This window comes from Salmo salar, chromosome ssa05 (genome assembly GCF_905237065.1).
Source record: "Salmo salar chromosome ssa05, Ssal_v3.1, whole genome shotgun sequence".
In the NCBI taxonomy this organism is placed as follows: Eukaryota; Metazoa; Chordata; class Actinopteri; order Salmoniformes; family Salmonidae; genus Salmo; species Salmo salar.
Genome location: NC_059446.1, coordinates 17,278,981 through 17,295,216, shown reverse-complemented (window position 1 = coordinate 17,295,216; position 16,236 = coordinate 17,278,981). Strand labels below are relative to the sequence as shown.

Sequence of the window (16,236 nt, the reverse complement as noted above, 5' to 3'; positions counted from 1 at the left end):
AGAAGGGAGCTGGGCTAAGGTTTGTTCCAGGGAGAAGGGAGCTGGACTAAGGTTTGTTCCAGGGAGAAGGGAGCGGGGCTAAGGTTTGTTCCAGGGAGAAGGGAGCTGGGCTAAGGTTTGTTCCAGGGAGAAGGGAGCTGGGCTAAGGTTTGTTCCAGGGAGAAGGGAGCTGGGCTAAGGTTTGTTCCAGGGAGAAGGGAGCTGGGCTAAGGTTTGTTCCAGGGAGAAGGGAGCTGGGCTAAGGTTTGTTCCAGGGAGAAGGGAGCTGGGCTAAGGTTTGTTCCAGGGAGAAGGGAGCTGGGCTAAGGTTTGTTCCAGGGAGAAGGGAGCTGGGCTAAGGTTTGTTCCAGGGAGAAGGGAGCTGGGCTAAGGTTTGTTCCAGGGAGAAGGGAGCTGGGCTAAGGTTTGTTCCAGGGAGAAGGGAGCTGGATTAAGGTTTGTTCCAGGGAGAAGGGAGCGGGACTAAGGTTTGTTCCAGGGAGAAGGGAGCTGGGCTAAGGTTTGTTCCAGGGAGAAGGGAGCTGGGCTAAGGTTTGTTCCAGGGAGAAGGGAGACTAGATGGAACAAACCTTAGCCCAGACTCCCAGGCCTCCAGTAGACCTCCATGGAGAGAGGTTAATGGGGTGAGGGACTTCAAGGTTAATGGGGTGAGGGATTTCAGCATCTTGCCACCCGCCTGTCTGTCCTGCAGAACCGGTTTAAGACGAGAGCTGCGAAGAGGGAAAGGCAAGCTGTGTGTGTGTACGCGTGTGTGTGTGTGTGTGTTTGTGTGCGTGTGTGTGTGGAGGAAGGGGGAAATGATAACTGTCCTTAATCTAGCAGGAAGGCTTGGTGCCTTCACAGGCAGACAAAGTGTTGTTTTAAGGCCAGGTTATGTGCTGGCTTTTAGTTGGGTTTTCCTTTAGTGGAATCTTGTCTTAGTTTTTTAGTTTTTATGTTTACTATGTGCACAACTCTAGAATACAACTAAATTGTCTTTCCAAGAGGAATCATTACACTATAGACTGGATACATGCCGTTCAAAACCCTCATCAACGACCAGACATTAGATATAGCTGGATGCATTAGAAGACATTGATTCTCTCTGCTTTCAGGATGTTAGTGTCACGATTGTCGTAAGGAGTGGACCAAAACGCAGCGGGAAAATGTATACTCATCTTCTTTTTTATTTTGAAGAAGGAAAAACAAAATAAACACGTATACAAAACAAACAACTCCATACAGTCCCGTCAGGTGCAACAAACACTAAACAGGAAACAACTACCCACAAACCCCCATAGAACAAACACCCCTATAAATAGGACCTTCAATCAGAGGCAACGAGAAGCAGCTGCCTCCAATTGAAAGTCAACCCAATAAACACCACATAGAAATAGACCAACTAGAAATAACATAGAAATACACTAACATAGAACATAACCCAAACAACCCCGAAACACCCTAAACAAACACCCCCTGCCACGCCCTGACCAAACTACAATAACAAACAGCCCCTTTACTGGTCAGGACGTGACAGTTAGGAAGGAAGGAAAGAAGAAAGGGTCCATAGAAGGAAGAACAGGTGCATTTCTTAAACATTTGTCCAAAGCCATGGTGTTCTGTGTGTGTGTTGCTACGCCGCCTGAGTGGCAGCCGGTGTCTATTGACATATTATAGGTCAGGGAGAGAGTGAGTCCTAGTGGACCTGCTATCTGTGTGTGTGTGTGCGTGAGTGAGTGCGTGTGTGTGCACGCAAATGTGTTTGTGCGTGTGTGTGGTGTGTGTATGTGGTATGTGTGTGTGTGTGTGTGTGTGTACGTGTGTGTTGGCCTGTCAAACTGCTCTGAAACTGACCTTTCCCTCCACTCCCTCCCTGGGGTCCTGTCGCTCTGCCAGAGGACCTAGAAGCTCTGTGTGTAATGATGATTACCTTCCCCTGATCCGTAACCAGCAGGGGGACAGTTATTACCGTAACACACAGAGGAAAACTGGCCTGTACAGCAGCTGATAAAATATGGAATAAGGATTTGTGCGCTCAGCGCAGTCTTAGCTTAAATCTCTACTGCAGCTTGAAACGACTTGTGGGTATTGGTTCTCCTCCACTACTTCCTCCAGTGTACCATTAACCGTGAAGAAACCTGGTGGAAACGTTATGCTGAAGTATTGAAATTCCCACAGGAGAACGTGGTTTTCTTAACATTCTCTGAACAATTTGAGAACATTCCCAATGTGAAACCAGTTGAGAACGTTCCTAGAACACAACCAAAATTGGTATTAAATGTAACCATGTTTGAACTTTCAGGAAAGGTTCTGTTAACGTAATGAAATACAAAGAAAATCATTTATTTTGTCAAGTTCCTTAAATGTGCTGAGAATTCTCCAAAGCCAAGCAACTATCCTGCACCATTCCCAGAACGTTGTGGAAAGGTTGTATACAGATTAACTATTGGAAAACCACACTCTCACCAAGCTCTAATGAACATATGGTTATTAGAATGTTATGTGCTAGCTGTGTTTGTTCAATATGGGTTTGCCAGAAATGTCCTGGTATGGAGCAGGAGAAAGATAGAAGAAGAGACAGAGTGTGTGAGAGAGACACACAGAGAGAGAGAGGAGAGAGAGAGACACACAGACACATAGAGAGAGAGAGAGCAAGAGAGAGACACACATAGAGAGAGAGAAGGAGAGAGAGAGACACACAGAGAGGGATGAGAGAGAGACACACACACAGGGAGAGAGGGAGAGAGAGAGACACACAGAGAGAGAGAGGGAGAGAGAGAGAGACACACACACACAGGGAGGGAGGGAGAGAGGGAGAGAGAGAGAGACACACACACAGGGAGGGAGGGAGAGAGAGAGAGAGAGAGAGAGAGAGAGAGAGAGAGAGAGAGAGAGAGAGAGAGAGAGAGAGAGAGAGAGAGAGAGAGAGAGAGAGAGAGAGAGAGAGAGAGAGAGAGAGAGAGAGAGAGAGAGAGAGAGAGAGAGAGAGAGAATAGGGCCTCAGGTGTCATGTCAGTTGTAATCTTGCCAGGATGTCCAATATCTCTGAAAAGGTCCAATTGGTTGTCTGGCTGGTAGAACAGGAATAGGATAACCCCTCAGAACAGAGGTGGGCTGGCAGTGATTGTCTGCTCTACACACACACACACACACAGTGTGTGGGCCACTAATAAACCTGTCAGTGTCAGGTTCACCTGGTGTCTTTGTGATGTCCACATAATGAACCCCCAGGCTCACCGACAGGCAGCACCTCCATAATGATCAAATATAATGATCTTTCTGGGTTGAATATTACTCCATGGTTATCAAAGGGCCATACAGTCTAATGATATGTAATCACGAAATAGCTAATTGTGTAACTGACTAACTGTAGGTCTACTCCATGGTTGTGATAATATAATGATTTATAAAGATCAATTGTCTAATGATCTTCCTTGGTTTAATTGTAGGCCTATTAGCAATTATTATTCCACCGTGCTTGTGGCTTAATGATCAAACATGAAGCATCCTATTGAAATACCTCCCCAGGAGAGTTCCTCAATAGAACAAGGCTTTAGTAGCTCCATTTTATTCCATGACCGTGTTTAGCTGCTACTCTGTAAATTCTCCTGAATATGAAGCATACATCACATCTATGGTCTCATCTTGAGAAAAGTGGTGATAAACTTTATGAGCTGGTAACATTTTATGTCTCACCTCCCCAGGGCTGTGTATGGATATTACATTATTCCAAAGTCCCTCTTTGCAAATATTATGACAGCTACTTATGAATGTTCTGGTACGAGCTCCTATTAAATCCATCCAATATTGATCTTCAATGTGACAATATTTTAACGGTATTGTAAACTTAAATGAATAATTGACCTTCTCTGAAAGGCCTACGGATTGGATGATAAAGAACCTGGTTGCCAGGTGTTATTTCTATAGTTTAATCAGTCTAAGTAGCAGCTGCATAAACGTTTGTGGCACAACAGATTACATCTCCATTCCTTCACTTCTGTGTCACTAACACATAAATCTTTCACGTGATGTGAAGGGTATTTTCGGAATAAAAAATCCCTAACATAAAATCTCAATGGCGATGCCATAATAAAAATCTCAGATATTATACATACAGTGCCTTCGGAAAGTATTCAGACCCCTTGACTTTTTTCACATTTTGTAAGGTTACAGCTTTTTTCTAAAATTAAATAGTTTTTTCCTCATCAATCTACACACAATACCCCATAAAGACAAAGCAAAATCAGGTTTTTAGAAATGTTTGCTAAAAAACGTATATATTTCATTTACATAAGTATTCAGACCCTTTACTCAATACTTTGTTGAAGCACCTTTGGCACCGATTACAGCGTTGATTCTTCTTGGATATGATCCCTACAAGCTTGACACACCTGTATTTGGGGAGTTTCTCCCATTCTTCTCTGCAGATCCTCTCAAGCTCTGTCAGGTTGGATGGGGAGCGTTGCTGCACAGCTGTTTTTAGGTCTCTCCGGAGATGTTGGATTGGGTTTAAGTGTGGGCCACTCAAGGACATTCAGAGACTTGTCCCGAAGCCACTCCTGCTTTGTCTGGGCTGTGAGCTTAGGGTCGTTGTCCTTTTGGAAGGTGAACCTTCATCCTAGTCTGAGGACCTGAGCGCTCTGGAGCAGGTTTTCATCAAGGATCTCTCTGTTATTTGCTCCGTTAATCTTTGGCTCGATCCTGACTAGTCTCCCAGTCTCTGCCACTGAAAAACATCCCCACAGCATGATGCTGCCACCACCATGATTCACCGTAAGGATGGTGCCAGGTTTCCTCCAGACGTGACGCCAGGCATTCATGCCAAAGAGCTCAATCTTGGTTTCATCAGACCAGATAATCCTGTTTTTTCTCATGGTCTGGGAGTCTTTAGGTGCCTTTTGGCAAACTCCAAGTGGGCTTACTGAGGAGTGGCTTTCATCTGGCCACTCTACCATAAAGGCCTGATTGGTGGAGTGCTGCAGAGATGGTTGTCCTTCTGGAAGGTTCTCCCATCTCCAGAGAGGAACTGTAGAGCTGAGAGTGACCATCAGGAACTGTCAGAGTGACCATCGGGTTCTTGGTCACCTTTCTGACTCTTGGAATAGTCTTGGTGGTTCCAAACTTCTTCCATTTAAGAATGATGGAGGCCCCTGTGTTCTTGGGGACCTTTAATGCTGCAGACATTTTTTGGTACCCTTCCCCAGATCTGTACCTTGATACAATCCTGTCTCGGAGCTCTACAGACAATTCCTTCGACCTCATGGCTTGGTTTTTGCTCTGACATGCACTGTCAACTGTGGGACCTTATATAGACAGTTATGTGCCTTTCCAAATTATGTCCAATCACATGAATTTACCACAGGTGGACTCCAATGACATTGTAGAAAGATCTCAAGGATGATCAATGGAAACAGGATGCACTTGAGCTTAAAACCTCTTACATCTAGATGTTCCGCTAGCGGAACGCCTCGCCAATATCCAATGGTAGAGCGTGGCGCGAATTACAAACTCCTCAAAAATCCCCAAACTTCAATTTTTCAAACATATGACTATTTTACACCATTTTAAAGACAAGACTCTCCTTTATCTAACCACATTGTCCGATTTCAAAAAGGCTTTACAACGAAAGCAAAACATTAGATTATGTCAGGAGAGTACCCAGCCACACCCATTTTTCAAGCTAGCATATAATGTCACAACATCCAAAACCACAGCTAAATGCAGCACTAACCTTTGATGATCTTCATCAGATGACAACCCTAGGACATTATGTTATACAATACATGCATGTTTTGTTCAATCAAGTTCATATTTATATCAAAAAACAGCTTTTTACATTAGCATGTGACGTTCAGAACTAGCATACCCACCGAAAACTTCCGGTGAATTTACTAAATTACTCACGATAAACGTTCACAAAAAACATAACAATTATTTTAAGAATTATAGATAGAGAACTCCTTCATGCAATCGCGGTGTCCGATTTTAAAATAGCTTTTCGGTGAAAGCACATTTTGCAATATTTTGAGTAGATAGCCCGGCCATCATGGCTAGCTATTTTGACACCCACCAAGTTTGGCACTCACCAAACTCAGATTTACTATAAGAAAAATTGGATTACCTTTGCTGTTCTTCGTCAGAATGCACTCCCAGGACTTCTACTTCAACACCCAATGTTGTTTTGGTTCCAAATAATCCATAGTTATATCCAAATAGCTGCGTTTGTTCTTGCGTTCAAGACACTATCCGAAGGGTGATGCGCCGGCGCGTATCGTGACAAAAAAATGCAAAATATTCCATTACCGTACTTCGAAGCATGTCAAACGCTGTTTAAAATCAATTTTTATGCGATTTTTCTCGTAAAATAGCGATAATATTCCGACCGGGAGACCTTGTTTTCGTTCAAACACTGAAAATAGAAAATGGTGTCTTCACATGCACGCACACGCCCGAGAAAAACCCCTACCGTTTTTCGCCCAGGGACTGCAGAGTCATCATTCCCCGTTCTGGCGCCTTCTGAGAGCCTATGGGAGCCTTAGAAAATGTCACGTTACAGCAGAGATCCTCTATTTTCCATAAAGAGGCTATAGAAGGACAAGAAATGGTCAGAGAGGGCACTTCCTGTATGGAATCTTCTCAGGTTTTGGCCTGCCATATGAGTTCTGTTATATTCACAGACACCATTCAAACAGTTTTAGAAACTTTAGGGTGTTTTCTATCCACATCTACTAATTATATGCATATTCTAGTTTCTGGGCAGGAGTAATAACCGGATTAAATCGGGTACGTTTTTTATCCGGCCGTGAAAATACTGCCCCCTATCCTAAACAGGTTCATTTCGAATCTCATAGCAAAGGGTCTGAATACTTAAATAAGGTATTTCTGTTTTTTTATTTTTATTTGCAAAAATGTCTAAAAACCTGTTTTCACTTTGTCATTATGAGGTATTGTGTGTAGATTGCTGAGGATTAAAAAAAAAATCTATCTTAGATTAAGGCTATAATGTAACAAAATTTGGAAAATGTCAAGCGGTCTGAATACTTTCCGAAGGCATGTGGACACCTGCTCGTCAAACATCTCATTCCAAAATCACGGGCATTAATATGGAGTTGGTCCCCCTTTGCTGCTATAAGAACCTCCACTCTTCTGGGAAGGCTTTCCACTAGATGATGGAATATTGCTTGCTTCCATTCAGCCATAAGAGCATGAGTGAGGTTGGGCACTGACGTTGGGCTATTAGGCCTGGCTCTCAGTCGGCGTTCCAATTAATCCCACAGGTGTTTGATGGGGTTGAGGTCAGGGCTCTGTGCAGGTCAGTCAAGTTCTTCCACACCGATCTCGACAAACCATTTCTGCATGGACCTCGCTTTGTGCACAGGACATTGTCATGCTGTAACAGGAAAGGGCCTTCCCTAAACTGTTGCCACAAAGTTGGAAGCACAGAATTGTCTAGAAAGTCATTGTATGCTGTACCATTTAGATTTCCCTTCATTGGAACTAAGGGGCCTAGCCAAACAGCCCCAGACCATTATTCCTCCTCTACCAAACGTTACAGTTGGCACTATGCATTGGGGCAGGTAGCGTTCTACTGGCATCCGCCAAACCCTGATTCGTCCATTGGACTGCCAGATGGTGAAGTGTGATTCATCACTCCAGAGAACGCATTTCCACTGCTCCAGAGTCCAATGGTGGCGAGCTTTACATCACTCCAGCCGATGCTTGGCATTGCGCATGGTGATCTTAGGCTTGTGTGCGGCTGCTCAGAGATGGAAACCCATTTCATGAAGCACCCGACGAACAGTTATTGTGCTGACGTTGCTTCCAGAGGCAGTTTGGAACTCGGTAGTGATTTTTATGCGCTACGTGCTTCAGCCCTCGGCTATCCTGTTCTGTGAGCTTGTGTGGCCTACCACTTTGCGGCTGAGCCATTGTTGCTCCTAGACGTTTCCACTTCACAATAACAGCACACAATAACAACACAAAAATGTGACAAACTGACTTGTTGGAAAGGTGGCATCCTATGACGGTGCTACATTGAAAGTCACTGAGCTCTTCAGTAAGTCCATTCTACTGCCAATGTTTGTCTATGGAGATCACATGGCTGTCTGCTCGATTTTATACACCTGTCAGCAATGGGTGAGGCTGAAATAAGCGAATCCACTAATTTGAAAGGGTGTCCACATACTTTTGTATATATAGTGTATTTCTGATTATAAAAACCATGGCTACATTATCTGTACTTCCCTATCAAATGAACTGATCTCACTCTCTTTAGAATAGGGTAGGAATCCCTGTGGTAGTAATCCCATTGACTCACTAGACAGTCAACTAGTGCGCTCTCCAAACTCGCAATTTCAGAGCGCTTTTGTTTCCACATTCTAAATGTTTGTTAATGTTTCCCCTTGATAAACTAGCCTACATTTCTGTTAAATCTATATTCCACGTGAATTTACAATAATCACCTGTGTTAAATTTCATTCCTTAACTTTTATTGCAGTATTGTAGAAATGTTGTTTCATTTTGGTACAATATTGTTGCATTTCACTTACCATTTCCAATCCTGTGAGTGGGCACAATGTTTCAAGTCCACATACACATTTGCAAGACTGATGAGGTAGAAGATCATTCTATAAAACTACTAATATACGATTTAATTCATAATTTTGGATTATGCATTTTACATTGAATATCAGTTAAGGGCCTAAAATAATACAAATTCCTGTTTTGGGGCTATTTTGTCAGATTAATCTTGCTCATTGTGAGGGGAGGCTGACAAGAACCTGATACCCCGACCTGAGTAGGCAGATTTGCCTGCTCCAAGACATTTTCTTTTCATGAAGAAGTTATTTACATTTTAGTCATTTAGCAGACGCTCTTATCCAGAGCGACTTACAGTAGTGAATGCATACATTTCATGCATTTTTTTGTTGTTTTTGTACTGGCCCCCCGTGGGAATCGAACCCACAACCCTGGCGTTGCACACACCATGCTGGCGTTGCACACACCATGCTCTACCAACTGAGCCACAGGGAAGACAGTTATTTTGATACATTTGTAAACATACACTTTTTATAATTTTGGATATATTGTCAATAACGTTTGGACCACCATCGCCAACTGTGGACCTAAATGAAAGCACAACTTGTGCATGTGATTCTGCTGCCTCCTTCAACATGTCTTCCCTTACGACTGCTATAAGGATCCTATTTTACAACCCCCAGACTCTCTGTCATCACAATTCATTCTATCAGGTTTGAAGGTAAGACCCAGATGAAGACTGTCAGAGTAAAAATGTTTATTTCAGCAACAGGGCAGGCAAACGACAGGCCAAGGCAGGCAGGGGTCGGTAACCAGAGTAGTGGGGGAAAGGTACAGGACGGCAGGCAGGATCAGGGTCGGGTCAGGCAGGGGTCAATAATCAGAGTAGTGGGGGAAAGGTACAGGACGGCAGGCAGGATCAGGGTCGGGTCAGGCAGAGGTCGGTAACCAGAGTAGTGGGGGAAAGGTACAGGATGGCAGGCAGGCCCAGGGTCGGGTCAGGCAGAGGTCGGTAACCAGAGTAGTGGGGGAAAGGTACAGGACGGCAGGCAGGCTCAGGGTCGGGTCAGGCAGAGGTCGGTAACCAGAGGTGGGGCAAAGGTACAGGACGGCAGGCAGGCTCAGGGGCAGGCAAAGTGGTCCGGCAGGCAGGCTCAGAGACGGGATAGACCGGGGTCAAAACCAGGAGGGCGAGAAAAAGAGACTGGGGAGAAGCAGGAGCTAAGACGAAAAACGCTGGTTGACTTGACAAACAAGATGAACTGGCAACAGACAAACAGAGAACACAGGTATAAATACAAAGGGGATAATGGGGAAGATGGGCGACACCTGGAGGGGGTTAGAGACAATCACATAGACAGGTGAAACAGATCAGGGTGTGGCACATCCTGTCTCTAGGTTAACAGGAATGCACTACATTAGATCATGTTCCACATCATCACACTCTCTGGTACTAACCTGTATCAATCCGTCCTATATTTAAGCAATAAGGCCTGAGGGGGTGTGGTATATGGCCAATATACCACGGCTAAGGGCTGTTCTAAACATGACGCAACGTGGAGTGCCTGGATACAGCCCTTAGCCGTGGTATAGTGGCAATATACCACAAACCCCCGAGGTGCCATATTGCTATTATAAACTTGTTACCAAATGAATTAGTAGGGCTGACCTCAATTACTTAACTGGTCGATTTTTTGTTGTCGAGCAGTCGCAATATATATATAAAAAAATTATTGCACACGAGACATCTGTCTTATTCGCGCCCATCTCAGTGAACTAATCCATTGCGGAGGCTGAGGACTGATCCATAGCGGAGGCCGAGACTGATCCATAGCGGAGGCCGAGGACTGATCCATAGCGGAGGCCGAGGACTGATCCATAGCGGAGGCCGAGGACTGATCCATAGCGGAGGCCGAGGACTGATCCATAGCGGAGGCGAGGACTGATCCATAGCGGAGGCCGAGGACTGATCCATAGCGGAGGCCGAGGACTGATCCATAGCGGAGGCCGAGGACTGATCCATAGCGGAGGCCGAGACTGATCTATAGCGGAGGCCGAGACTGATCTATAGCGGAGGCCGAGGACTGATCCATAGCGGAGGCCGAGGACTGATCCATAGCGGAGGCCGAGGACTGATCCATAGCGGAGGCCGAGGACTGATCCGTAACGGAGGCCGAGAACTGATCCGTAGCGGAGGCCGAGGACTGATCCGTAGAGGAGGCCGAGGACTGATCCGTAGCGGAGGCCGAGGACTGATCCGTAGCGGAGGCCGAGGACTGATCCGTAGCGGAGGCCGAGGACTGATCCATAGCGGAGGCCGAGGACTGATCCATAGCGGAGGCCGCGGGGATGGCTCAGTCCAAGAAGAAGGGGTGTGGCTGCACAATGCACATCTCTCTCCAGAATGCGCTCTCTCCCGCTAATTTGTGCACATTAATTGTTTCATAACTTCATTGTGTGAATTGTTTGCCTTGATTCTTAGTGTCTATCAATTCCCCATTACATATATCACCAGCAGTAGCCTACATTTACTATTAATTCCTATCATTTTTAATCCACAATGTTTGTTTGGTTATGGTTATTTCTGTTAATGCATTCAATATATTATTATTATAGTCTTTTACCGTTCTCATTGTCAGAGTGGACACGTTGTTTGCAGAGCCCACAACCGATGCTACATTTGTGAGAAACAAGTTTGTTTTATTTCATTCCATTAAAGTTTTTTCAATTAGTCATTGTCTTTTATTTGGAGCGCTTCTGTCAATGTTGTGTAAGGATATGCATCTGATTACGAAGTAGACCTATAGGCTACCTGGCCTGTACGCAAATGTAGGCATATAAACGTGCCCATTTGGGGAACTGATAGTATTTCTGATTGGCTTAATGCACCACCACTAATGAGCTGTGGAGCTTCTCAATGTAATGTTTTCTTCACCTCAAACAGCAAGCAAACAACGTCTGTTCCATCCACTGAGAATGACAATAGTTCCTCATTGTATTTGAAAATCTTTCCAGCTCTCTCCCTTTCGATAACCACTCAGCGTGAAAGGGAAAAATGTCATGCTCTAATCCAGTGGAAACGTCATAAAATAGGTCTACCTGATGAGCTCTTATTCCTCGCGTAAAACAGCCTCCAGCTGTGTCTGTCCCGACCTCACTGGAGCAGGAAACTGAGGGCCCTGAATATTTTACATAATGTTGCAAGTTTGCTAAAGCGAGCCTTGGGTGGGTCCAAGTGATAGTGTTTGAATTTCGGTGCAGACAGGCCATGCTTAGCAAATGTAATTTATAGGATATTTATTTTTATCAGGATATTTTCTACCTGCAGGCTGCAATGTTTTTATTTGTTGCCTTTCTAGGCAATTGTTACATAGTTGACAATGGCAATATAAGTTACTTTTTAGGTTTGTATCATTTTTATTTAGATTTGGATAGAATTTTGATGAACAACATGACAATGATTTTGAGATACGAAGGCGTTATTATAAATTAAATGAAACTGTTCCACCAAAACTTGCATATGAAAACCATAACTGGCATGCAGATCGGTAGAGTAATGGCAGAATCTGCGAAAGCCAGCAGGAGCGGAAGGAGGATGGTCGTTCAGGTTTTTTTCTCTTCTGGTTATCTTGATCTCTGGCTCCCTCTTGAGTAATGTGTGTCTTATTTCATCAAACAGACAAGCATATATTTGATTTTATTAAAACACAAAGGGTGTGTCTATATACGGAAAAATACACATTTAAACATTTTGACCAATCACTTTCGGTAAACCAATATTTTTTTTTATTCGGGGACAGCCCTAGTAATTAGAGAAGTAAAAAAAATGTTTTTGTCATACTACTGGTACTATATATGGTCTGATATACCACAGCTTTTAGCCAATCAGCATTCAGGGCTCGAACCACCCGGTTTATAATTACCTTTAATGTGGCGGCAGGTAGCCTAGTGGTTAGAGCCTTGGGCCAGTAACCAAAAGGTTACTAGATCGAATCCCCGAGCTGACAAGGTAAAAATCTGTCCTTCTGCCCCTGAACAAGGCAGTTAACCCACTGTTCCTAGGCCGTCGTTGTAAATAAGAAATTGTTCTTAACTGAATTGCGTAGTTAAATAAAAATATTGGAACTCTATCCAGGCTTGAGTTCAATTCCATTTTAATTTGAGTCAATTCAGAAAATAAACCCAATTCCCCCCCAAAAACTATTCAGTGTACTACCTAAATTGGAATATCAATGGAATTGACCCCAGCCCTGACTGCATCTGCCCTCCTTCTCCTACAGGAATCCCCATACGTGATGCTGAAGAAGAACCATGATCAGCTGTCAGGGAACGATAAGTACGAGGGTTACATCGTGGAGCTAGCAGCTGAGATCGCCAAGCACGTTGGCTACCACTACAAACTGAAGGTGGTCTCAGATGGTAAATATGGAGCCAGAGACTCCGAGACCAAGATGTGGAACGGCATGGTTGGAGAGCTGGTGTATGGGGTGAGTGCTCATAAGGTGGTTATTAGAGCTTATAAGTGGGTTAGTAAGTGCTCATAACATTCATGGAGGTGGGTAACATTCATATTTGTCACATTCTATTTTTATGACGATGACAACGCACAATTTTTCTTTTTGCCACTTTAATGTTCTCTATGATACCACCTGCAAAACATATTAGATCTATTAGATATTTTTAAAGAAATATTATTTTTTTCACAGAAAATTAGTTTCCAACAATTTATATAGCTTAGGATACAGTGGACACTCTCTCTCTCTCTCTCTCTCTCTCTCTCTCTCTCTCTCTCTCTCTCTCTCTCTCTCTCTCTCTATCCCTGGTAGAGAGAGAAAGTGACTGGGAGCTTACGTTTATTTACCGTAACTGAAGAACAACTGGAAATGTTCTGTCCCATCTCTGCGCCTGCAATCTGCCCACAGACACACACACAATTTCCATTGGAAATGGATTTGTAACCAAGAGGACCCATTTCACACCATGGCACTGATCTCTGCTGTTAAAGGGGTCTTTGTGATGACCTGATGAATTAACAAAACCTCTGTATGTGTACAGCCTCATGCTGTATATACACTAAGTACACCAAGCATTAGGAACACCTTCCTAATATTGAGATCCACAGGGATGCTGGCCCATGTTGACTCCACTGCTTCCCACAGTTGTATCAAGTTGTCTGGATGTCCTTTGGGTGGTGGACCATTCTTGACACACACAGGAAACTGTTGAGTGTGAAAACAGCAGTGTTGCAGTTCTTGACTCTAATCGGTGATCCTAACACCTACTACCATACCCCGTTCAAAGGCACTTCAATATGTTATCTTGCCCATTCACCCTCTGAATGGCACACATACACAATTCATCTCAATTGTGTCCAGGCTTAAAAATCCTTCTTTAGCCTGTCTCCTCCCCTTCATCGACACTGATTGAAGTGGATTTAACAAGTGACATCAATAAGGGATCATGGCTCTTACCTGGATTCACCTGGTCAGTCTATGTCATGGAAAGAGCACGTTGTAATGCTTTGGACACTCAGTGTATAATGCCAATTTACAGTATTTTCTCTCCTTCTTTGTCCTCCTCCAGCACACCTACTGCACTGGACAGTATCTAGCTCTATTTCCGGATGTAGAAAAAAAAAAATTATTTGCAGATGTAGGATCTTTTGATCATTTGATCACTCTTTTGTTGTTGATAATTTTCCTGCATGGCAGGAAATGCAAACTTGTAGTGTATTTAAGGTTTATAAAGGATTCTAAAGTTTGTAATTTCCACTTCAAAATGTCAGACTTGATTTGTCCGAAAGAAAAATGTACCTACAAAAAAAATATATATTATAATCCACATAATAATTCACATTTCCTGTTGCTGCAGGATTATTTTCCTGCTGTAGCAAACTGGCTCAAATTAAGATCATGCATCTGTATACACCTTGGTATATCCTATTGTTTTGAATATTTTCTCTGCTTGAGTGTAGCTCAGGGTCAAGGTGACAACACACCTCAAATATTTCTTGCTAACATGTCTCTCTTTCCCTCTCCCTACCTCTCTAACATGTCTCTCTTTCCCTCTCCCTACCTCTCTAACATGTCTCTCTTTCTCTCCCTACCTCTCTAACATGTCTCTCTTTCCCTCTCCCTACCTCTCTAACATGTCTCTCTTTCCCTCTCCCTACCTCTCTAACATCTCTCTTTCTCTTCCTACCTCTCTAACATGTCTCTCTTTCCCTCTCCCTACCTCTCTAACATGTCTCTCTTTCTCTTCCTACCTCTCTAACATGTCTCTCTTTCCCTCTCCCTACCTCTCTAACATGTCTCTCTTTCTCTCCCTACCTCTCTAACATGTCTCTCTTTCTCTTCCTACCTCTCTAACACGTCTCTCTTTCTCTCCCTACCTCTCTAACATGTCTCTCTTTCTCTCCCTACCTCTCTAACACGTCTCTCTTTCTCTCCCTACCTCTCTAACATGTCTCTCTTTCTCTTCCTACCTCTCTAACATGTCTCTCTTTCCCTCTCCCTACCTCTCTAACATGTCTTTCTTTCTCTCTCTACCTCTCTAACATGTCTCTCTTTCTCTTCCTACCTCTCTAACATGTCTCTCTTTTCCTCTCCCTACCTCTCTAACACGTCTCTCTTTCTCTCCCTACCTCTCTAACATGTCTCTCTTTCTCTCCCTACCTCTCTAACACGTCTCTCTTTCTCTCCCTACCTCTCTAACATGTCTCTCTTTCTCTCCCTACCTCTCTAACACGTCTCCCTCCCTCCATCTCTCCCTACCTCTCTAACGCATTGCATTTCTACCTCCCTCCCTCCCTCCCTCCCTCCCTCCCCTCCCCCTCCCTCCCTCCCTCCCTCCCTCCCTCCCTCCCTCCCTCCCTCCCTCCCTCCCTCCCTCCCTCCCTCCCTCCCTCCCTCCCTCCCTCCCTCCCTTTCTAACATGTCTCTCTTTCCCTCTCCCTCCCTCCTTCCCTCCCACCCTCCCTCCCTACCTCTCTAACATGTCTCTCTTTCCCTCCCTCCCTCCCTCCCTCCCTCCCTCCCTCCCTCCCTCCCTCCCTCCCTCCCTCCCTCCCTCCCTCCCTCCCTCCCTACCTCTCTTGCATTCCTCCTTCCCTCTCTACCTCTTTGTCGCCCTCCCTCCGTCTCTACCTCCCTCCTTCCCTCACTTTCTCTATCCTTATGTTCCTCCCCCTTACCCCTTCTCTCCTCCAGAAAGCAGACGTGGCGGTAGCCCCGCTGACCATCACCCTGGTCCGAGAAGAGGTGATCGACTTCTCCAAGCCCTTCATGTCTCTGGGTATCTCCATCATGATCAAGAAGCCCACCAAGTCTAAACCAGGTGTCTTCTCCTTCTTGGACCCGCTGGCCTACGAGATCTGGATGTGTATCGTGTTCGCCTACATCGGTGTGAGCGTGGTCCTGTTCCTGGTGAGCCGCTTCAGCCCCTACGAGTGGCACGCAGAGGACTATGAGGAGGGGGCCGACCCCCAGACCCCTACCCAGCCGACGGGGTCCGGTGCTGGGTTACAGTCGGGGCAGAGTCCTGGTCAGCCAGGCCAGAACCAGCAGAATCAGGAACAGACCAACGAGTTTGGCATCTTCAACTCTCTCTGGTTCTCCCTGGGAGCCTTCATGCAGCAGGGATGTGACATCTCACCCAGGTAGGAAACCCACTTAGAAATACAATGGGTAGATCTGATGTAGAAAAACAATGGGGCGCTCA

At 44.8% G+C, this 16,236-nt stretch overlaps 1 protein-coding gene across 6 annotated transcripts in view; it reads left to right on the top strand.

Moving 5' to 3' along the window:
* Nucleotides 1-16,236, top strand: part of LOC106604348 (glutamate receptor 1) — a 160,668-nt gene that overhangs the window by 82,586 nt on the left and 61,846 nt on the right. For all 6 annotated transcript variants that reach the window (XR_006769832.1, XM_045717945.1, XM_045717947.1 and 3 more), the window contains exons 10-11: nt 12,798-13,004; nt 15,726-16,174. Coding sequence is in view for 5 of the 6 variants with exons in the window: in XM_045717945.1 (XP_045573901.1) it covers nt 12,798-13,004; nt 15,726-16,174 (656 nt within the window). In the remaining variant the exon portion in view is untranslated. The remainder of the gene's footprint in view (nt 1-12,797; nt 13,005-15,725; nt 16,175-16,236) is intronic.